Consider the following 23972-nt stretch of genomic DNA (forward strand, 5'->3'; position numbering starts at 1 on the left):
CCTGCATCACACTAGAAACACCTTATGCGACACGCTCCACTAGAAAAATGTTAATAAGAATTGAACTCGTGATTTATTAGTGAAAATATTAATTAGCAATCAATGGCAATAAAAAGAACAAATAATGTTTAATATGTTACTGAACTAAAAAGAATGCAATTTAATTCCTGAACCACTCAAAATTATGCAATTAAATTGAAATTAATGGTCAAACATGTCAATTTCAATTTCACTGCATAATTTTAAATAATTTAAAATCTTAATTACAGTTATTATTTTAATTTGATGACCCAATTATATTGGTGTTTAGTAAGTTTAGTGGACCCATTTGAGTATTATTGCTAAAAAGAAATGAGAATAATGAAATAATAATGGCCCCCCGAAGTGGAAATTGAGTCTTCGATTGAGGGCTGGAAAAAGGTGAGTGATTCCATCGCGGTTGGCTGCCGCGCTGGTATAAAACGGCTACCTGCGACGCCCCTCTCCTCTCACTCTCATCCCACAACTCGCACTCGCCAACTCACCTACCTACTCACTGTAGAGAGAGAGAGAGAGAGAGAGAGAGAGAACCGCTCCTCCGCCCGTTACTTCATTCTTTTGGGATCTTCACTTCGTTTCTTGCAATCGGAAATGGCTTCTGAGCAGAAGAATGTCGGAATTCTTGCCCTCGAGATTTACTTCCCTCCCGCTTGCCTCCAGCAGGTATGCTATTCTCACTTATAACTACCATATACCCACAACCCACCTAGTGTTTGTTTGATGTTTCTATGAATTCGTCTCTGTATATCTGGGCATGCATATATATATATATATATATATATATATATATATATATATATATATATATATATATATATATATATATATATATATATATATATCTGTTTGACTTTGTGGAGAGAGAAAGATTGCCTTTTTCTCCTTTATCATGATCGGAATAATGCTGGTTAAGTTCTAGGATTTTCTGAACCGTGTGTATGGTCGATCTTTTGGGATGTTCTTGTGGTTGAAGAAGATACCCGAATGGTGAAGAGTGGCCTGGAAGAATGCTGATTTTCAGATTCCTCAAGCTATGCTTTTTAAAATGAAATTTCCCTTCAAAATCTAATCTTTCGAGGAGATACATAAATAACTGCTAATTTCACTTAGGATTTATAAAGTTTCTGTTTTTAAGGATGTTTGTATTGATGAAGAAAGTTGGGAGTATTTCTTAGAGGACTGGTTGTTTATTGATCGGTGGCTGTTAACTGTTAACTAGTTAAGTACTATGCTTTTGTTCATGTACTAAGCTGTGGCATCAGTAGTGCCATGTTTCGGCTTAATCTTTAATCCTCATATGTTGATTTATTATTTACTTGAAAATGGAAGCTAATAGATTTTATTAAGGTTCATAAAGCAAATACCTTTTATGTTTTTGTAATCAACACTTGAATTGGTGTGGTCTATACTCTATACTGAGCGATTTATGAAAATACTCGTTGTGTAGGAAGCATTGGAGGCTCATGATGGAGCAAGCAAAGGGAAATACACAATTGGCCTTGGTCAGGATTGCATGGCTTTCTGCGGTGAGGTGGAAGATGTCATATCCATGAGGTATTAGCTCTATTTATGATGCGATTTTTTTTCTGTTAGATACTAAATTTCCTACCTAATTGGCAGACATAATGTGATGTGATCGCTTATTCGTTTTTGGATTCTCAGTTTAACAGCTGTTAGTTCGCTTCTTGAGAAGTATGGAGTTGATCCAAAGCAAATTGGTAGATTGGAAGTTGGAAGCGAGACTGTTATTGACAAGAGTAAATCTATCAAGACTTTCCTGATGCAAATTTTTGAGGTACTGAACTCATTTTCGTAAAACTGTTTTTTAATGAATCTTAATACCGAGTATTGATTCCTTGATGTGTGACAAAAACAGAAATGCGGGAACACTGACATCGAAGGTGTTGACTCGACCAATGCATGCTATGGAGGAACTGCTGCATTGTTTAACTGTGTGAATTGGGTTGAGAGCAGTTCATGGGATGGCCGCTATGGGCTCGTTGTGTGCACAGACAGTGCGGTATGATTTTCACCTTTATATATATATATCTATATATGTGTGTGTATATGCAAACACCTTTACTGAATAACAAATTTTGATAGGTCTATGCTGAGGGGCCAGCTCGGCCAACTGGAGGAGCTGCAGCTATTGCTATGCTAGTAGGGCCCGATGCTCCGATTGTTTTCGAGAGCAAGTTGAGGGGTAGCCATATGGCTCACGTCTATGACTTTTACAAGCCTATTCTCGACAGTGAATATCCGGTAACTGCCTATTTTTATTATCTTCAGATTTTCTCGGTATTGTGAATTATATTCTTGTGGTTCTCATATAATGGGTATTCTTGCAGGTCGTTGATGGTAAGCTTTCACAAACGTGTTATCTCATGGCACTCGATTCATGCTACAAGAGCCTGTGCAGCAAGTAAGATTCCGTTTCAATGTTAGCGTGTTATTATCTCTATGAATATGGAAAGTGAATCTGTTCTGACTAATTAACTTGCGTACTATAGATACGAGAAATTAGAGGGCAAATCGTTTTCTGTTGCTGATGCCGACTACTTTGTTTTCCATTCTCCTTATAATAAGGTAATTCATTCATTATCAACGAATTATACTTTTTTTTTTTTTTCCTTTTCTATCGGCTTTGTCTATTAATGAGGTGAGAGATAAAGATCACACTAACCTTTCATTGCAAATCTTGCAGCTTGTTCAGAAGAGCTTTGCTAGACTGCTATTTAATGACTTTTTGAGGAACGCGAGGTGAGTTGCATGAGTTTTACTTACAAAATTTACATACGAGTTTTAGTCGGAAACATATAGAGTGTTGATCATATTTTGCGTTGATTTATTTATAGCTATATTAATGAGGCTGATAAAGAGAAGTTGGCACCGTTTTCATCCTTAACTGGTGACGAGAGCTACTCAAACCGTGATCTTGAAAAGGTTCGGTTTTGAACAAATGTTTTTCACTTTCTCTTCCCCTGAAAATCGTAGAAAATTTAAGTGATTCTTGGATTTGATCAAACTAACTGTCTCCTATATGCAGGCATCCCAACAAGTTTCCAAACCGTTTTACGATGCCAAGGTGCAGCCATCCACGTTAGTGCCAAAACAAGTTGGCAACATGTACACTGCATCGATCTACGCTGCATTCATATCCCTTATCCACAACAAGCACAGCACCTTGGTAAATATCGTTATTATTTGTCCTGTCTCCTATGTTCTTGCCTCGGTTCTTCTGTTCCTAAATCATTTTATCATTCCAGCCTGGGCAACGGGTAGTAATGTTCTCCTATGGGAGCGGGTCAACTGCCACAATGTTTTCACTCCGCATTCGTGAGGGTCAACATCCTTTCAGCTTGTCAAACATTGCAGCCGTTTTGAATATTGCAGAGAAGTTGAAGTCAAGGCATGAGGTACAGTATAAATTTTTATTTTTTTTGGTCATTCGATTCATTCTATTTCCTGTCAGTGAACTATAATCCACAATATTTGAACTGCAGTTCCCTCCCGAAAAATTCGTGGAAATTCTGAAAATAATGGAGCACAGATATGGTGCAAAAGACTTTGTAACGAGTAAGGATTGCAGCCTCCTTGCTCCGGGCACCTACTACCTCACCGAGGTTGATTCCAAGTACCGGAGATTCTATGCCAAGAAAGAAACGAAGGCAGCAGTGGCCAACGGCCACTGACCGGAGTCCATCAAGTGCCTGCTTTAGTGATCAGAAAACCAGAGAGCAAGTGTGCTTAGCATCTCTGGCAGGCAGAAATGTGATTTAGTTTCTTTCAATGAGATATTCCTGTATTGTGTAATGGGTTGTTTCCCAGATAGCTAACTGTAGATGGTTGAGAGATCATCAGTGTACTTTATTATTTCAATTAATGAATGTTCTTTTTCCATATTCACTCAACTCTTTTCTGCACTACTTGTGCACGGTGACAGAATAGTAGAGAGGTAACTCAACTCAGCGATTTATTAAGTGGGAGAATCGATGTCTGGTGTCCACAAAGAGTACCACATTTTAGGTGAAAACGGTCTAGCTATCACTCAAGAACCCTCTTTTTTGCAGTGCAACTGTTAGTGCTTGATTCTGTATCTTGCTCACAATTTACCACTTAAGAATCAACTGAGTTGTCTGACAGTGAGTCAGCAGTTTATTAAGTGGGATGATCGATGCCCGTCTAGCTATCACCCAAGAACCCTCTTTTTTGCACTGCAACTGCTAGTGTTCGATTCTGTATCTTGCTCATAATTTACCACTTAATAATCAACTGAGTTGTCTGTGTGGAGGTAACTCACAGTGACTCAGTGGTTTATTAGGTGGGAGGATCGGTGTCCAGTGTCCACAAAGAGTACCACATTTTGCCATTTTGGGTGTAAACGGTCTAGTTACCACCCAAGAACCCTCTTTTTTGCATTGCAACTTGCAAGTGCTAGTGCTGGATCCTGTATCTTGCTCACAATTTACCACCAAAGAACCAACTGAGTTGTCTGTGTGGAGGTAATTCATAGTGACTCAGCAATTATTAAGTGGGAGAATTAGTGACTCAGCCATTATTAAGTGTGGAGGTAATTCATAGTGACTCAGCAATTATTAAGTGGGAGAATTAGTGACTCAGCCATTATTAAGTGGGAGAATCACTGACTCAGCCATTTTTAAGTGGGAGGATCGAGCCGGTGTGCTTTATCCTGTATCTTGCCCATAATTTATCACCTAAGAACCAACCAAGTTCTCTGTGTGGACTCTTTTCTGCACTATTATTCTATGGGGGTAATATCTATTACACTTGTGTATTCATAATTTTCATCTTACAAATACATGAACATTCTGTGCGCATTCCGTGCCAAGACACAGACATTCCATTCCCAATTTTATTGATGATGAAACAATAGAGATACAACAACATTCAATAGAGATACAACAAGTGAAGGAGGATGAATTCAAACATATATCCACCCAACCCAGCAAGCAAACTCGATCTTGAGTTTCAAGCTGCGACAGGAGTCTTCCTATTTGGCTGGAAAACATAGCGTATAAGCGAATCCTTAATCGACAAGAGCTGTGGGAATTCTGTCTTGAGTTTTGTCGCGTCAAGTTCATTGTTGCTTCTGGGAGCAACAATCACCTTAGCCTGTTCTTCTAGAGTGAAGTTCTTCCAGGTGAACTTTGGGTCGATGTAGTCTCTGTACATCTCAAGAATCTCGTTATGGCTAACGACTCCAGGGTTGGTGAAGTTCCAGATTCCGGTGAGGTTTCTCTTCGCCATTTCAATGGAGATCGGGAGAAGCTCGTCCAAGATTGTCATGGAATTCGGAATGTTCACCACTTTCTCGTAGCGTGTGATCTTGGTGATGAAGTTTCTGGGGTTGGATAAATCCGATGAGATCGGCATTCTCACTCGTAATGTGCAGACATTCTCGTAGTTCTTCAGCAAATCCTCCACCTAAACCAAAAATACAATCAAGAAAAACACTTAAAATTCCCCAACTTTATACAGAGTAGATTGAAGAAGAAGAAGATACATAAATATGCACCATTGCTTTGGTTTTGGAGTAGAAAGATCCGATGAAGTTGGGGGTGTCTTCTTCCTTGAAGCCGACGCCGGAGCCGAGGGGGTGGCCGGAGTCGTACTCGAAGATACAGCCGGTGGCGTAGTTGATGAGGACGAGGCCCTTGTCCCGGCAGACGTCGGCGAGAGTGAGGGTGCCGGCGACATTTGTGCGGATGGTTTCCACCTTGTGCGACTCGCAACAGTCGACGTTGGGACGGCCGGTCACTCCGGCGGCGTTGAACACGTGCGTCGGATTAACGGCGGCGATGTCGGCCTCCAACGAACTCCGGTTCTCCAGCCGCCCGGACCCATACACGTACTCGATCCCTTGACCCTCGCACAGCTTCCCCAGCAGGCCGCCAATCCACCCCGTCCGCCCGTAGATCAGGAACTTCAACGCCGTCTTTTCCGATGACCCGTTCGCCGGAAAACCCATCACGTATAGTTCAGACAGAAAAGAGTCTTGAGTGAGAGAGATGAAAGAAGTGAAATATATGAAGCAGTGATGCTGGCGCAGTATTTATTGAGAGATTGGATCTGAAATCTTATGATTAAAATCCCATGTTTTTCGGGCCAAAGATAACGTTGACGTTGACGGTCGGGATTTGTTTTGCCGGCAAAAATGTACTGTATTTCTTCTGACAGCGATCTCTCCGTCACAGCTGACCGCTAGTGTTTTGACGATAACGTCGAACCACTTATAATATTCTTTCCCTTCTAATATAAAATACTATATTATAGAATATACGATAACTCGATAAGTACTGTTTAAATATTTAAATTACTCTTAAACTTAACTAGTATGCATTGATTTATTAAATATTACTCCGTATTTATTCCCAAAACTAAATATAATACATTTGATTTTTAAACAATGTAAGGGTAATTTCGTGTTTAACAAAATAATGAAAGTAGAATTGTTAATGCAATGTAAAACTTAAAATGATAAAGATAACCATCCGTACTAACCTAAATTTATTCGTTTGGTATTGTCTCGCCTAAAAAATGACAAATGAGACAATTTTAATTTGAAAGAAACCACACGTTTTCATTTTCTTTTTAATTACTTGTATGATCAAAATATCTCACTGTTTCTATTTTTAGTAGGAAGCAGCATACGACATGGAGTAAAAGAATTTGTCATTTTGCAAATTTCCCCGCCTTCCTAATTTTCTTGTAAAGTTTCTTTTTTCCTTAATTTATTCATAAAGTCGGTAACTTAATATCATATAATACAGGTATGTCTCGATTCTCGAAAACAAGTCTAGTTTGCATGAACCACGACTATATCGCCGCGCATAACATCTAGTTCTAATAGAATTTAACTCTTATTCAAGAAAAAAACATGACCTAAAGTCCTAAATGCACATCAATCATCAGACCTAACCTTATTATACCTTAATTTTTGTATTTGACAGGAGATCAACCTCCATTACATATGGCCACTTTTGAGTGTCGGTGCTACCAATTCTTAAAACATGGTGGCCCCCCGGGTGGAGGGTGGGGGGTTAGATTTAATCTTCCCAGACAAGCAAAATATGCAACTTAACAAGAACAGGTAGCAATGATATAGTCACAAAATGCGACAGCCATATAACTTGAAGAACATCAACAACTGAATTGCAAGATTCTAACCAGAGATGATATTAACTGACTGTATATATACACGAGATAAAAAGCAGAGTTTGAATTGGAAATATGGTTTATTGGTATAAAGGAAGGAAGAGGGGAAATCCAAAATGTCACATCATTTACATCACACCTTCACAATAACATGCTCATCTTACATCACAATGCATTTATCTTTCGCCGACTTTGGCTCCTGCCTCGCAGACGAAGACATCTGCTGCTGTTGTCCACTGTACCTCGATACCTGCAGTAAGCATCATACATGTATTCTTACCGACTCGATCAATTATAATAAGCTTCAAAGCTTGGATGCATGTGCACATCTTTTAGTAACGACTAACATATATGTATACGTGTGTGTATTATGGAGAACATATATATCAGAACTTCCGAGAGCTACCTGAGGGCCTGTTATCAATCCCGACCCTCCATTTATAGTTGGCTGTTGTTGATTACGAGTGTTCTGTTGTGCCTGCTGTTGCTCGAATTCCTGCTGCTGAAGAGCTATAGCCAATTGGAGATCGGAACTGCCAAATGATGGAAACAAATGTTGTAAAATAATCATCTAGCATTCATCCCCGTCTGTTTTTCAATTTATCTTTAGCACTAAAGTAGAAATGTTAACAAATTATTTCTATTTTTCTTTTTGCAAAATATCAAATGCTTAGGTTGCGTGGATGAAAATGTTAAAGCAATCTCCACCCTTCAATGTTGTGTTTGGCTGTGTATATAGATACCCATTATAGTGAATAACTTTTCGGCAACAGAATCAAACCAAATTGCAATTATACAAATGCGAAATTCAGATAATTACTTGAAATTTGATTGCCCTTGTGCTGCATTGTCAATGCTGGCAAGGTAGTCCTGTAGGTTAATAGTCGAAGTCATTATTTAAAAGCCACTAGAAAAATTCATTGAAAGTTCATAGAGAAAAAAACTACGTACAGCTGTATTGGCTAAGGCACTCTGCTCATCCCATGGTGTACTAGCAAGAGTTTCCACCTTGAACTCCTTAAAATTACCAGTCACGTACTGTGTGTTCCCATTCACCTAAGAAAACCGATTATTTTCTATGAATAAGAGCTCTGTAGTAGCAAATCAGATCAAGATATATGACTAACGGAGATGAAAAGAGCAGATTTTGGTGGCTGATCAGACCGCTGGGTGATGTCAGAAAGTTAAAACTTAAATTTAACGGTGTCATTCAAGTCAGGAAATCTTACCTCGTTGAGCTTTTCCCACACCAACTCAGGCTGATTTATAAATCCCTGGTCTGTAGCCAAAATATATAAATCCCCTTCAAACTGCACAAATGTTTATATTAGGCACTTATGTCCTGTAAAATTACATGAAGAGCCAGCCAATACACATGAACCCTTTCATTCAACAAGTGCAAAATTTTCCAATTTAACTGACCTTAAACATGGTGTTGAAATGATTGTTCCTAAAGAAAACACAAAGTTCTCGCTCTTTAAGACCATCTTGCAAGCAAAACAATCTGCAAGAAGAAGAAGGAAAAAAAAAAAAAAAGAGAGAGAGAGAGAATTTGTAACACCCAAAAAAACAAGGCATGTTCAACGGAATGAATAGAAAGTAAGGAGCAGAAAAAGTCGGTTCACCCATAGATAGTCAGTTGACTGGCACTGATCTTCAGGAAGTTCCTGATCAATTCTCCTGATAGAAATCCAGAGAGTAAATATTATATTTTGGTTAACCCACAACATCGTGGTTAACTAAAATAAGAAGAATATGACAACAGCAAAAGAAGAAAACAGTATGTTTATGCAAACTTTACCTTCCCTCGGAGTGATTCCATGGATGGGATTTGAGTATGGAACATCTCTAGGGTCTCCGCCCACTTGTTCAGTTAGAACCACCTCCCCTTCATACATTGGTTCATGATTTTCATAGGTTTTGGCTTCTGATTCCATTATGCATTCCTCTCCTTCATAGATAGGCTCACTGCCATCAACACTCGAAGAAAAAGTTTCGGGTTCATTATTAATGTCTTTTCTTCCACTAGACAAATCAGAGTCTACACACGGTGTCAATGAACTAGATGAAGACAGAATGTCAGAGCCTTTTTTATTATTTTCTGCCCCGGGTCCATCAGTAGAGGAAGTGGATTGATCCCCAAGTCCCTTTTCACATCCAGTAATCTGAACATGACTTTCACTTGCAGATGAAATAACTTCCACAGATGGCTCAGGGGTTACAAGTTCTTTCTCAACTAGAAAATTTGTCTTTCCAAAATCTTTGGATGCATTCTCCAGATCAGTCTTAGGAGATACCCCTGGAGATAATTCAAGACTGAAATTTGGGTTATTAGTGAAATTGCCAGACTGGATACAATCATCAGACACTGCTACTACACCAGGTATTGGAGATTCATGCTGGAACGAGTCTTTGGCAGAATTTGCTTCTGATGTCTTGACAAAAACTAGTGGCTCAATATCTTTTACAACAGCACTCTCATTGATTGAATTTGGTCCATCAGCGAGTACATCAACTGTTGATGGATCGGGGTTACCTACCTCTGACAATTTCAAGACTCTCATCAACTCCTCTTCTTCTTCCAGGTCCCCTTTTCTTGCCTTACGCTGGTGATCAGAGACAGAAACAGGAGAATCATCAAAAGATCTACCTCTTGAAAGGGAAGGTGAAGGTACCCCTAGTGCTGCAGTTGTTGCAGCAGCAAAATCAACGACATCATCTTCAGCACTTTTCTTATGTTCACTCTCCATTTGTTCTGTTTCGAGAGCAACAAGCTCCCCCATCAGAGTATTATATGACTTCAATCCTATTGCATTTGCAGTATCATGATCCTGGTAGACATGAATCAGAGCTCAAACCACTGGCGACAATTTATAAACATGAAAACACTCTTTTTTCCAGAATGATCCATCAAATGTATCAGATAAAGGGAAGATGGTATAGATGAAAATAAAAATTATGGAAATAGCTAATACCTGAGGATCAACTATCCAACCATGATAGAGTGGAATATCCAACAGATCAAAAATCGCACATTCTCGGGTGAACTCAAAGTCATCAATTCTGAAAAGAAAAATAAAATTTTAGTCAAGCTCTCAATTACAAATTAGCACTACATGTCAGTAATGTCACCAGAAAACAAAAGATATAGTAACAAACAGAAAAAACACCTACCTCCTGAATTTTATATTTACATCAATTCCAGTTGTAAGTCTAGGAAGCAAATCAATGGCATCAGCAATATTCTGCTGCTGATTCTCAACATAACCGGCATCTTTGTCCTGGACCCCAAATATAAGCAATCAAAAATCACAAATTTAGGAAACAGAAACAAAACTTTTCTGGTACAAATAATTAAGAAACCTAAAAAATGATAACATGGTAAGGCCATAAATATCTTTTGTAATCTAATTCAATATTCTTATTGGCATTTTTTTTTTTTTGGGAGGGGGGGTTAACAGTATAATTAACAAACTCAAATGAAGCAACAAAAAAGAATTACATTGACATTACTGTTTGAATCAATAAGCCGCTCTGCAACAAGAGATAGCAGTTTTTCCTGTGAAACCTCGGGGACATCAGGACTCAAATTCAAGTTGTTCTTCAACAGGAGCACATTGCCTATATATACAGAATATGATAAACTCATCACCAGTAAGAAATAATGAAAGAAAGCATTTAATTTTACAGGAAAACTCATCACATAAGGGCACAATCCATGGCATATTCAGCTACCTTGGTAATAAGTAGCACCAAATTCACGAATCACAATAGACCTTAGAAATGAATTGGTATCTCATTTCAAACGAAAAGGTGAAGGAACAGAAAATATATAAAATTGGTACTAGAGCATCAGTTATATTTAAAAGAAACTAAATTTAAGCTCTATAGAGTAAAGATGAAAGGAAACTGATTTTCATATTCAACTTTCTTTCACCTAAGCTAGTCTATTATTTTGTTTCTTTTCACACTAATTCACCAGACATCACTTAAGAATATATTGATTTCTTTGCATCAGTTGTGGTACTGTAAATTTCATGCCGCACATTAGTATCAGTTACTTTACAAAATTGACATGCCTCACTCTTAAAGATCATGAATATGACAGCAAACAATACTCAGTTTGAGTCATGACTAACACTGATACATTACAGTACAACTGAAGAACATGCACTACCCAAACCTCAATTCACACAGTGCAACGCAAGTTGACAATAAAAATGCAATCTTTATCTGAAATTTCTATTCAGAGTATATATTTTTTAGTCCATCCAACAATTCACCATATCATCACAACAAAAGAAACATAATCAATCAATCCCCAAATCCTGCCACAAGTGAAAATTTGAAACACTAACATAAATCACTTGCTGATCATACCAGCCAATTCTTATATCATAAATCAGTCTCAAGGTACCAAAGAGGAAATGGCTAAAAGGAAAAACCATGCCTTTTGACTCTGAAGTGATTATTTCTTAATCCACACAATACTAATTAGATTCAAAAACAAAGAATAATCACATAGTTAACAACCAAAGAGTAAAACAAACAAAAAAAAAGTCAACACGCGATACGAATTTGCTTATTTAAGCATGCGTATGAACACAAAACCCTAGGAGAGAGGGGAGGGTTTACAGATTGCAAGAAGAGGGCAAGGGCCATTGTCATTCTGGAGAATGATGGGAGTCGTTCTGCCCAGAAACTGAATAACCTTGGTCTTGTGGACCATTTCCTTCTCTTTGGTCGCAGCCGGCGCAGGCTCGTCTCGATTCTGGCTTTCCTCCTGCATCGCATCGGCTGCCGGCGTCGTCGCCGTCGTGGAAGAAGAGGGAGCCGCAGAAAAAGACATTTCAGGGAGAAAAAAAAAAAAAATTGAATCGGCAAATTGGGCACACGGGATTTACGTAATCTATTCCTTATCTACGACCATATAGACTGAGTATACGTAAGAGAATACAGGATCTAAACTTAACGCGAGAAAGAGAGAAAATCAGGGATTCATGACGACATATATATATATGCTGCAAAATTAGCGTGGAGAAAGTGGTAGCCAAGTGAAAAGGGCACCATTTTCCCTTTTGCTTTTTCTTCCTCTTTTTGCCAATTATTATCACGTCCGTATCTTCCTATTTTGAACTCGTGAACTCCGACTACAAAATGTAATTTCATCAACTTTGAACCCTAAAACATCAAATCAATTCGGGTATATCTCCATTCAAATAATATTTATGTCTCATTTTGATTTGGTTTCTTTTTTTAAAAATAATGAAAAATTGTTAAAAATGACTATGGATTCACTTTTATGATGTCTTTGGGTCTTTTTTGTATCATTTCTGAATTAAACATCTTTAAAAATATGTGAATATACTCAAATTTATTTTCGTTAAGGAAAAAGAAAGGGACAAGCCTCAAAAAAAAAAAAAACGTCTACAGTTAATACGGACATTCGAACTCTCATCACATCATTTTGAAAAAATTATAGTCAACTCCTTAATAAAACTAAAGAAAAATTACACCTCAAACTTGAGTATTGATGTATTTACACCATATATGACTACTATAAACTAGTTTAAAATCGGACAAATCTTGAACTATTTGAGCTATCCCCTTGACAAGGACCCAAATTCAGTCTCTAGCTTCCTAACTGGCTTATGACCAATACTAGCTCACCTCTAAAGTTTGAAGTTTCATAATAGCTTTAGAATAGATCGATTATTCAGCCCGCACGGGCTTAGCTCACTAATTCAATAGGCAGTATTTGTGAAAAGAAAATTAAGGTTTGAATCTCGACAACGGCAATATAGATATTATGTTCAAAGTAAGCAGATCCCTTATATGTACTAGTATTTGGTATTATCTGTTAAGCTATTGAGTCACTATAATTTATATCATTCTAAATGTTCTGTGGAACTCTTGAGATTGAGATTCAACATTTTGGAAGAAGATCGATTATCCAGTATTATAATGGGCCATATTTTGGACCTATTGTAATGGGTTTATAAGAGTTGGCCCATTTTAGCGGTTGTCAGGCTAGTTAAAGCAATCGGTAGAAGTGGGCATTTGGGCTTCGTCCTTATTACTGCAACAGATTTGGCGAATTATTGTATGGACCCTGGTCCACACAATGTTATGTGGATCATAATAAAAAAATACATTTTTAATATACTAAATGTGTATTATTTTTGTATTGAATGTACATTATAAAATATAATGTACACTCAGAACAAAAATAATGTATATCCCTTGTATACAATATACATTATTTTTATATTGAATGTACATTATTTTTGTACTAAATGTACATTATTTTATAGTAGACAACATATGGTCCAAACAATAATGATTGAACAGATTTAAATGGAGAATTGTGGATTTGTGGGCAATAATATTGATGTGTGAATTTTGGAAAAAATTGTATAGAATAATAATTCATAGAGTGAGTCTACAATTTAAATTTAAATATAACTAATAGACTAAAATCATGGGTAAAAAAAAAAAAAAAAAAAAAAAAACTACACTCTGGGGATAATTGTGACTAATCATATATATCATGGGACATCATGGGTGACAAAATACACTCTCATATGTTTTAAGTCTATTGTATTCTCAAAACTTGAATACAAGACCTCTACTTAAGTTGAACAATTAAACGGAAATATTCATTGCAGTAAATAAAATTTTAATATAAGCTTGTGACTATTTAATAAGCATAAATTTTGTATGTGCATATAAATGTCTTTTAAATTCAAATAAAATATGAATAAAATAAAGATCTATTTTATAAGTGCAACCCCAATCAAGTTAGTCCAACAATAATTGTTTATATTTTCTCTTAGAACGTGTGAATCATTCCTCATACCCTCTATGTATAATATATTCCATTTTGTAGCTAACGTAATTAAAGAAATGAATGCTATGATGCATTAGACATATATGGTAGTTAAATTATATATATTTAGCTTTGATATCAATCTCAACTACCCTTTAAAGTATAGGGCGTCATGTACCAATCGTCTTAAATTGAAAAATAAGTTGACCAACACAACACAAATATATATACCATATTGAAAATGTGTGAATTATTTTTGAATAATGACAAAGTCAGAGCTGGCATTGGCATATGGTCCCCATTTCTTTTTAATATTCTGTTTGGCATATAATAGTGAGTTTGATTAGTTCATAGTATTGGTTGATTATAGAAAGATATTTGGTAAATTAGTTGTTCGCCGATAACGAATTATATGTAAAATAATTTTCTTAAAAAGCTGTTTTGATCCTTTTTTAAATTTTAGCATTTTGAAACAATAAGTTGTTACAAAAAGCTACTTAACCAATTAAACATTTATATTGGTTATTTAACCCAGTCGAACAACTAATAATGGTCAAATAAGTCAAAATTGACTTATAGACTAACTATTTTACCAAACATGATCTTATTGTACGTACTAGTATGTTGTGAAAAAAAAAGGTACGTATTTGTTGTAAAAAAAAAAAATTGTACTAGCATCGATTGACCTCGTTTTATGCAATGTTTTTTTTTTTTTTCTAATGTATTAAGCAAATGAAAAACAATAATAAAGAGAGAAAAAAAAGAGTGGGAATTTCTGTTTTAGGATTGGGTGTTAGAAAATTATTTAATTTGTTACTGTTTTTAGTGACAGTTAGGTTTACCAAAAGAAGAAAAGGGATGAGGCAAAGGTGATTCCTTGGCCTTAAACGTTGCTTAATTATTACTGGAGCTGAAGCTAGGCTGCAGAAAATGCAAGAAATTGGAAGGTAAAGAGCGAATCTCCTGAGATCGATCAAGAAGAAGAAACCCATAAACGATTGCGTTTAGGGTTTGTGATGAACAGCACAGTTGAATATATATAGCCAGGCAGCAGCGAGCCTCCATCTTTCAGATCTGAGAAAACTAACCCAGAAAAGCAAGGTTTTTATAGCCCTTTCCTCTTTTGGGAGTCAACAATTTCAACTCCGATTCCAACCTGTCTTCCTCACCCCCTTTCTATTTCCGGAAACTTTGATTAGATTACATTATTTTGATCACTTTTTTTTCTTGGTTTGGTTTAAACCATATATATATCCACCATAACTAATCTGGGTTTTTGTTGTTCAGTTCTGATCTTGTGAGGTGAAGTGAAATGGTGAGAGGGAAGACAGAACTGAAACGGATAGAAAACGCGACGAGCCGGCAAGTGAGCTTCTCGAAACGGAGAAGAGGGCTTTTGAAGAAGGCTTTTGAGCTTTCCGTTCTGTGTGACGCTGAGATTACACTCATCGTCTTCTCCCCCACTGGAAAGCTCTATGAGTTTTCGTCAACTTCCAGGTACAATGCACTTGCACCTGTCTCATCACCTTTAATATCATCCATCTGCTACATACTGTAATTATATTATTCTCAACAAAATAAAAAAGACATCTTTTTTATTATATTATCCATATGATCAGTACCAAGTACACTGGTCACTGGTTTTACTCTTGATGATCTGTCTGTGTCTGTGTCTGTGAGTTCAGAAATTTTAAGATTCCTGTTTTCTTCCTTAGCTTGCAATAATGATGATCATTTTTTCTTGTCTTAGAATCTTGAAACTTCATCCTTGCTCTTCAATTCTTTTTTTTTTTTTTGAAAACTGCCCTTCAATTCTTAGACCTAGATTTTGCTTTCCATCATATAATATAGTTCTATCTAGTTCCATAACTTTCTGGATTCTTAATTGTTTGAGAGAAGAAACTAACCCATTTTCACTCTCTAAATGCACAAATTAATATTGAAATCGGAGAAGATTAATTAATTGGGATTACTTCAATTATCTTTTTGTATTTTTTGGTATAATTTTCTTTTACCTTCTTTATTTTTATGTTTCAAATAAATAAGTAAATGTATTTGCTTTTGATTTTTTTTTTTTTAAAGAATGTAGATTTTTTTATACCCTAATTCTTCCAATTATGTTAAGTATTGATTACCAAATACCTTGTGGTCGAACGGTATAATTGTGCCTCTCTCAAATGAGAGGTCACAAGGTAACAAAATCAATAGTATTAAAAAATATTAAGTATTTATTATCTTTTATTATACGGAGTATTAAATCATGTCATCTTATTTCAACTACCTATGAATACAGTAAAATCATTAGTACATGGGGACACTTATTTAATGTATATTTTTCTTTTTAAGTTTGAAGTTTAAATTTAATGGTAATTCTCCTTCTTTTACCTTCTATAATTACTAGCAAAATAAAGTTATGAACTTATTTTGAATTAATTGGCCATTTGAGCTATGCACGAAAACTTATTATTTTTAGTATTAGGTGGCATGTGCAAACTTTGTGAACTTTCCTTATATACTAAAAAGAACTATACTAGGCTTACTAGCTATTTAAGAATATATGTAGGTAATTTTTTGAAGAGGTAATTCCACGGTCCTTTGTTTTTTATGACAATTTCAAATTTAGTTCTAGATTATCATTTTTGCCACTTAACACCCCATACTATTATTTTTTGGACACTTTTAGTCCTTTTTAAGACTTTTCTTATTTTTAGTAAGAGCATTTTTGTCTCTTCATATTTTTCTGTTATTTTGCAGGTTTCAACCGTTTTAATTGGTTTAGGATTTTAGGCTAATTCTATGTCGGTTCTAATTGCTAGCTAGGATTCAATGAAGACTCAAGTCATTCAACTTCATCTGCTTCACCGCTCCTTCACAGTTCACCAGGCGAAGAACGAGAGTACGCCGTATATTTCATCTCTGCAGCGAGGTTAACTTTTTATGCCAATGATTCTTATGCAATCAATGGATGATCCTTCGAAAACTTGTTAGGAATACGACAGTACTCTTGTTCTACGCATGATGAACCTATGAAGGAATAGTGAAGCAAATGAAGTTGAGTGACTTGAGTCTTCAATTGAATTCTAACAATTAGAGCCAACGTGGAATTAACTTAATGTTCTAAACCAATTAAACCAGTTGAAATTGGCAAAAAAAAAAAAAAAAAAAATGAAGAGACAAAAAATGCCCTTACTAAAAATAAGAAAAGTCATGAGAATGACTAAAAGTGTTCAAAAAATGATAGTCGATGGTAAATGACAAAAACGATAGTCTGGGACTAAATTTAAAATTGTCACAAAAGACAAAGAACCTATGGTGAAATTAACTCTTTTTTGAAACAAATATATATATATATATATATATATATATATATATATATATATATATATATAATCCTTACATAAATCCGTTGATATTTCATTGTTTTGTTGAAGTGAATAATGTTAGCTAGATAGGTTCGATAAATGTTTTAGCATATCTAAATCTCTTAATAATCTTATACTTATTTTATTTTATTAAATCTACATATGTGCTTTAAAAATAATACTTAAAAAAACTATTTTAAAAAAAACATTTCTTTATTAGAATTTACATTGCACCAATTATATATTTGATGAGTTCCGATCCCATATGAGGCTGTGTGAGACATGCAAATTCACCAATTTAACGCTGAATTTCATGAATGTTTTGGGAATTGAATATTAGTTTAAAGCTATTTATTAGTTAAACAAGTTAAACTCTATTATATATATTATATAGAGAGAGATCTTGGTAGGAAACTTGTTAACCTTTTATAGTTGTAAAACTGTGTATGCCCCACCAACTCTGGTGATGACATGACATATCGTGGTACTAGGATCCTGCAGGATATATGGGGTGGACCTTAACTTCTGCTAAACCTCGATCTACTATACATTTCTTCATTTCTTTTTTACTTTTTGCCTTTCCTCAAACAAACATTAATAGGGATATGGAAGTAATTGCAGATATAGGAAAAAGGGTGGTTTTAGTTCATAAATTATAATTGAATAATTTCAGTCCTTAGTTGTTTAATGTTGACATGTACATACAATTTTTAAAGTTTTAAAGTGTTGTGTGATTTTGGTCTTTTTAAAATAAATATAATAAGAAAATTAAAATTAAAAGAATTGTGAAAATGGCACACTCACCTAATTTATTTGATATTTTTGTAATATAATTAAAATCTCAAATGCTCGACTTCTAATAAAAATATCATTTAAACTGTTTATTTTTTTACTTTCTTATCGATGTGAGTCCAAATGAAACTCAACTCTAATAATTCTTCTTTAAAAGATGTTGTATTACCACCACTAGATGGCCATATATAGATGCCACCCATTGTTACTCCCCACAGCTTGAACTTTCATGCATGATAGTTAACAATGAATCACTCTCAACCTCCGGATTCCTCTACCGTACCATTCTTCCCCTCTCGTTTGAGCATCACAGCAGTAGCGAGTTTTGCATTTGCAAGTCAAAAGCACATAATACTCTGGTCGTAAATCGCAAGAACTATTCTCGATTTCGTTCATATTTATCCAACTTAAATTAAAAGTATTCGTACGACATTGTTGTCTTACTTCCACTTTGGAACCACAAAGTCCAACAACCATCTCTCCCAACATATTGCTAGTCCATAATGATGGTCCAAAACTAAGCAGTCAAACTTGTGGCAACTCTAATCTTATACTTCCTAGCTAGTCATCTTATACTTGGGTTGGGCTTTTTGTGCGCAGAAATGTATGATTTGGTGTTGAGTCTCATTACTAGATTGGCTAGATTTATCTTTTCATGAGCCTGAGACGGGTTCATGGGATTTAGGATACAGTCCGACGAAGTTGAGAAATCTGATTCATAAAAAAAAAATGATAAAAGCAAGAATTTAGGAATTAATAATTTCTTCTTTTCGATCACGTTCTTGGGTGAAGCTTAGTAGAATGTCAATATGTTATACCGGTTCTTCATCAACTGACTAGGTTGAGGAATGCCATTGAGACCCCTCATTTAAGCTCATGAAGCATATCTTTTAAGTTGATTAATTTCTCATATTATTGGATTTAGTAGAAAATTTTAGAGTTTTTGAATTACAATTTAATTGTTGAGGCCTTAAAATAAACATTTTTCATAACTAAGAAAGATTTAAAAAAAAAAAAAAAAAAAAAAAACACAACATGGTTAATATATAATTAGTCTATACATGCTCATGTTGAACAATTTGATACTAAAATTGTTATTTCATTTGATGAGTGACCAATTTTCCTTTGTCATGGTTCATTGGTTGATAAGTGAGGTTATGGGAATTTGACTTCGAGATGGTAATCAAAGTTTTACAACTTTTTTGCGTCATTCACAAAGACATTGAGGTTTTTGGTAAATAGTCGTTAGCTAATTGAGTTAGTGAGTTTAATTAATTGATAACATTAGTTGATTGTAACTTGGTGGTGTGATTGGGTGGAAGGGACTCATCCATCCTTAACCAAAGGTCAAGGGTTTGATCATTAGCTTTGGGAATGGAGAAACCTTAAATTTCCAAGTCAGCTGTTCCACGATCGAATTGAGCAGTTTTTTGAATGCTAAGCTAATTATGTTACCAAACAGGACGGTTGTCAGTGTTGAAGTTAAAATATTCACTACTACATATCACATCAATTTCACGAATAACAAATCATAATCATCTTATTAACAAATTAACAGATGGGTAACTATGTCTAGTGGATTGAAGTAGGTTTATTTGGATGCTTAATTAATTAGCTAGTTGATCAGGTAAAGAAGATTAGATCAATTCAAGAACAAATAGGTTATGATAATAAAGGTAATTGATTCTCTCGAGTATAATGAAATAACACCCTGGCCTGAAGATGGTTTTATAGTGAAATGATTCAACCATAAAATAAAGGTTATTTATGGCTATTGAAGAATGCTGTGGGTGCTGTGTTGAATGAAACATAGGATTTTATGGTTGAAAGTGAACAACCTTTGTTTTGTTTAACCTTACACCAAAACTCTTATAAAGAGTCACATTTATCCCACCAAAACTATAAAGTACTTATTGGCTACAATATACTTGGTTTAGATAAGTCTTTACACCTTCTAAATTTTAGAAGAATTAAAATGCTGGTGTCTACAAGGAGCCCACCATATTAGATGTAATTCCGACTGTCGTGGCTCGATCTTGTATTCTTCGGCCCCACAATCTATCAACCATGAAACAACTGAACTGTCTGTGCAGGCAACACTCAAGATTTCTACACATGATTATCTGATGCCATTTTGCAGTCTCATCAATCTGTCTATATATATACACTTTGATGAAAAGTGGAGACCATGGAATAACTATTGGATTCAATTTTAGATCCAAATTGTGTAAAGATGTTCTATATATCCTCCTAAGACGCTGCAAACTCATGCTCTGATCTAACATATGATTTTCTCCCATATTATGGATCTAATAAACAAAAGACCAGCCTAAATTAAACTGATGATGTTGTTTCATCCATATATAGAATCCCATGTACTTGGACCAGTCCTGTATGATTGTCTCTCTTTGTGTGTATTATTCCTGTGGTGATTTTTATGGATGTTTATATGTAGCTCTAACAAGACAATACAGCGGTACATGAACAATGCCAAGAATTTGGGACAGTACAAAAAATCAAGTGAAACAAGTTTGCAGGTGAACATACAATGCTTTTAATTCTTATTTTTCTGCAAAAATAGGAAGATTTTATGCTTTAAAGAGATTGTTATGATTAAGGAGTCTGTATGTAAACCTTGTTGACAACTGTACTGAACTGCTTACTGCTTTTTCTGCAGCACGTAAAAGAAGATGGTGTTGCTGCAATGAGTAAAAGGGTTGAGGTTCTTGAGCAGTCCAAAAGGTTTTCTGTTTGTTTTTTCTTTGATAAGTTTAATGTTTATGATGTTTTTATGCTTACTTTCATGTGTTTCCCACCAAGCAGTAAGCTTTAATTTATTCACAGAAAGCTTTTGGGAGAAGGCTTGGATTCCTGCTCCATTGATGATCTACACCAGATACAAGAACAGCTGGTCATAAGTTTAAGGAACATTAGGGAAAGAAAGGTGCTAACATATTATATCCTACACATTGATAGTTAATTTATATAAACATACTAACAATATATATTTTTTTAAATTTGATTTAGAGTTTATTATGTAAGCAACAAATTGATCGACTCAGAGAAAAGGTAAACCTCATCAGACACATATACATACATAAATATACTCATGGAGCTTATGTGTTGTGGGTGGATTATATTTTCTCATACGAGCAATTAATATGATGTTTCAGGAAAAAATATTGGAGGAAGAAAATGCTGAATTGAAAAAAAGGGTAAGAAAATGGTGAATTTTTTTGCAATTTGATTGATTTATTGGGTGATGAAAGTGTTGATTTTGTGCAATATAAATTGCAGCTCGCAGTATCTGAACCACAAAGGCTATACACCGATGTGGAGACACGCTTATTCATTGGGCAGCCGGAAACCAGGCCACCGGCGGGAGACCACAATAAATGATCGCCGATCCAATAAATTAAGCCAAGGAGATTGGGTCGCTAATAGTTACGATATATATTTAGTCTTTCAATCCAATTGTATAAATTTAATCCTAAATTTTTAACAAAACAGTGGATATATATAGCCGGTGCAATTGAGGTGACCTCGGGTCACAGAGAATAATGCACATCCGATCCGTAGCTAGTAGGAGTCACACACTAAGTACAAAATGAGTAATCTGCATATGAAGTAAATGGCAATTTGCATCTAATATACTTCAGACGCGTATGCAACTATGCAAACCTGAATAGGGCTTGAGATGTATGTAGGTAGTTCATGGTTGAGTCGAGTATATGATAGTTGGACTGTACTAATCAAAGTCTGGGATGTAGGAGATTTTATACACATATTTCATGATGTATATAAGTCTTGGATCGAAGTTCTATTATGCATACTTTCAAATTCTACTTCCTTACTTGTGCTCCATGAGGTGACAAACAAAGATTAGTTATTTTCATCATGTGATATATAAGTGTCTACTTTAAGAACATGTGAGATGGAGTATAAAATTGCAGTATACCAAGTACTTCCTGTATATCTTAAACGAAGACCATGCAAATGTACCTAAGTGGTCAAGAAAGTGTGAACCATTAAGTCCAGTGATTAGATCCAACCACTTTAATAAGCTAGAATTTATGAATTAAGTCTACACCGTAAATAATATAATTTAGTAATTGACCTTCTCATTTTCAATCGAGAAAATGAACTAAATAGAAAAGATGTAATTTCCTAACTTTCAGTCAAACAGAAAAATGTAATTTTTTTTTTATCTTCAGCTAAACACTTAAAAATTAAATTATTTTTCAAAAAAAATGAGTCATTTTCTCGAAATTATTTTTCGAAAAATATGTTTCAAGTTTCCAAATAGACCCTAAAATCAAGTATGATTATATTGCATTTTCTCCCATGGTTCAAAGAAATATGTAATTAATTATTATTTTTGTATGTATATTTTTTGTTTGTTTGTTAAAAGCAACAGGTTAAACTGCATTAAGGGGCCTTTGGCCCCTTCTCCCTACCAAAAAAAAAGTTAAACTGCATTAATGAAGAAATAACGGAATAGAATCCGGAGGGACCTAAAATCAAATATGATTATATTGCATTAATTATTATTTTTGTATGTATATGATTTAGAAGATATTTATATATTGTATAGTTTGTATTTCCATTATTATTATTACTATTATTATTTCGTTTGGTTTTGCTTATGTCCTACTCCAACCTAAATCTTGAACCAAACATGAGATATTTTTTGTGAGGCTGTACTATTCCATAATAATTTACGTGTACGATACTCAACTATCTTAGCTACTACAAACTCAATTATCAAGCCATCCTGACTTTAATTTCTTCTATAAACTCCCAAAAATTAATTATTTTAGTTTCGCGATCGATTTTAAGAATTTTGGTTAACAATTAATTTGATCTAAAAATTTATTTTATCAAATTAATTGCACATGCATGCATACACATATATAGAGGAAATACTTTTGTGGCTCTGTTTGGCAAACATAGCTGAAAAGCTATAAGTTAGGAGCTGAAAGTTAAAAAGGAGCTGAAAACTGAAAAGTTTTAAGCTTGGAGCTGTTAAGCTAGCTGTTATGATTGAAAGTGTTTGGTAAAATTAGCTTTTTGATAAACTGATAAATGTAAAAAGACTAAAAATGACATCTTCATAAAATTTAAATTAGTTTGTTTACATATTAAAATTTAACATTTTGTCTTTAAAAAAAATAACATTTTGAAATAAAACTATTAGCATAATCATGATCTAGTATCTTATAATGAAGTAACAATATTGTTGCAAATCTCATCATAATAATAATAATAATAATAATAATAATAATAATAATAATAATAATAATAATAATAATAATAATAATAATAATAATAATAATAATAATAATTGCGGTGAAAGTTGCGGATAAAGGAGAAGAGAAAAAGATTTTAATTGGAAAGGGTAAATTATGTCATTTCTTTAAAATAATAAGGATAAAGATGGAAAAAAAAGTTAGGAAGCTAGTAGCTTATTTTGGAACACTACCAAACAGAGCTTATAGCTTATTAGTAGCTTAAAATAAGCTCTGCCAAACAGAGCTATCGATGCCTCCTGTAGGACAATGAAATGCCCAATCTCAAGTAGTTTACCCCTTTTTTTACTAGGAAATACATTAATACACTCATATCTAAAAAAAAAAAAAAAAAAAAAAAAAAAAAAAACTCATTATCAGTCTTCTCATCTCTAAAGCACAACTTCAGCGGAGGACAATATAACTGGACATCAGGTTTACGATATGGTGAATTTTTCATTTCTCTAAGATATTTTAAAGATGTTT

The 23972-nt window shown here is 34.7% G+C and overlaps 4 protein-coding genes and 1 long non-coding RNA gene across 7 annotated transcripts; 2 read left to right on the forward strand and 3 right to left on the reverse strand.

Moving 5' to 3' along the window:
- Positions 1 to 395: 395 nt before the first annotated feature.
- Positions 396 to 3945, forward strand: LOC109152988 (hydroxymethylglutaryl-CoA synthase-like). The gene is made up of 12 exons (XM_019300699.1): positions 396 to 702; positions 1487 to 1593; positions 1702 to 1834; positions 1916 to 2059; positions 2143 to 2301; positions 2388 to 2461; positions 2550 to 2625; positions 2744 to 2799; positions 2895 to 2982; positions 3086 to 3226; positions 3306 to 3455; positions 3543 to 3945. The coding sequence occupies exons 1-12, from the start codon at positions 631 to 633 to the stop codon at positions 3729 to 3731; spliced, it is 1389 nt and encodes a 462-aa protein (XP_019156244.1). The 5' UTR covers positions 396 to 630; the 3' UTR covers positions 3732 to 3945.
- LOC109152991 lies at positions 1551 to 13068 on the reverse strand. The gene is made up of 3 exons (XR_002049443.1): positions 13057 to 13068; positions 12641 to 12642; positions 1551 to 1635 (listed from the first exon to the last, which is right to left on the reverse strand). It is a non-coding gene; the product is annotated as an uncharacterized LOC109152991 (long non-coding RNA).
- LOC109152989 (bifunctional dTDP-4-dehydrorhamnose 3,5-epimerase/dTDP-4-dehydrorhamnose reductase) lies at positions 4870 to 6084 on the reverse strand. The gene is made up of 2 exons (XM_019300700.1): positions 5576 to 6084; positions 4870 to 5484 (listed from the first exon to the last, which is right to left on the reverse strand). Exons 1-2 carry the CDS (start codon positions 6026 to 6028, stop codon positions 5029 to 5031), a joined length of 909 nt encoding a protein of 302 aa, XP_019156245.1. The 5' UTR covers positions 6029 to 6084; the 3' UTR covers positions 4870 to 5028.
- Positions 7191 to 12349, reverse strand: LOC109152984 (ubiquitin carboxyl-terminal hydrolase MINDY-1). Its single transcript, XM_019300692.1, has 12 exons — positions 11851 to 12349; positions 10718 to 10836; positions 10390 to 10496; positions 10191 to 10278; positions 9017 to 10046; positions 8841 to 8895; positions 8638 to 8719; positions 8445 to 8525; positions 8167 to 8271; positions 8036 to 8085; positions 7622 to 7748; positions 7191 to 7465 (listed from the first exon to the last, which is right to left on the reverse strand). The coding sequence occupies exons 1-12, from the start codon at positions 12062 to 12064 to the stop codon at positions 7376 to 7378; spliced, it is 2148 nt and encodes a 715-aa protein (XP_019156237.1). The 5' UTR covers positions 12065 to 12349; the 3' UTR covers positions 7191 to 7375.
- A 1840-nt stretch (positions 13069 to 14908) lies between the features above and the next one.
- Positions 14909 to 22047, forward strand: LOC109152990 (MADS-box protein SOC1-like). 3 transcript variants are annotated; one of them, XM_019300704.1, is made up of 9 exons: positions 14932 to 14991; positions 15026 to 15145; positions 15332 to 15541; positions 20654 to 20735; positions 20876 to 20940; positions 21043 to 21142; positions 21226 to 21267; positions 21372 to 21413; positions 21496 to 22047. In XM_019300704.1, the coding sequence occupies exons 3-9, from the start codon at positions 15357 to 15359 to the stop codon at positions 21595 to 21597; spliced, it is 618 nt and encodes a 205-aa protein (XP_019156249.1). In that variant the 5' UTR covers positions 14932 to 14991; positions 15026 to 15145; positions 15332 to 15356; the 3' UTR covers positions 21598 to 22047. The 3 variants fall into 3 exon arrangements, with proteins under 3 accessions (XP_019156247.1, XP_019156248.1, XP_019156249.1); XM_019300702.1 differs by having other exon boundaries at positions 14909 to 15145; XM_019300703.1 differs by having other exon boundaries at positions 14909 to 15145; positions 15353 to 15541.
- The last annotated feature ends 1925 nt before the right edge of the window (positions 22048 to 23972 follow it).

Source organism: Ipomoea nil, unplaced genomic scaffold (genome assembly GCF_001879475.1).
Source record: "Ipomoea nil cultivar Tokyo-kokei standard unplaced genomic scaffold, Asagao_1.1 scaffold2480, whole genome shotgun sequence".
NCBI classification, from domain to species: domain Eukaryota; kingdom Viridiplantae; phylum Streptophyta; class Magnoliopsida; order Solanales; family Convolvulaceae; genus Ipomoea; species Ipomoea nil.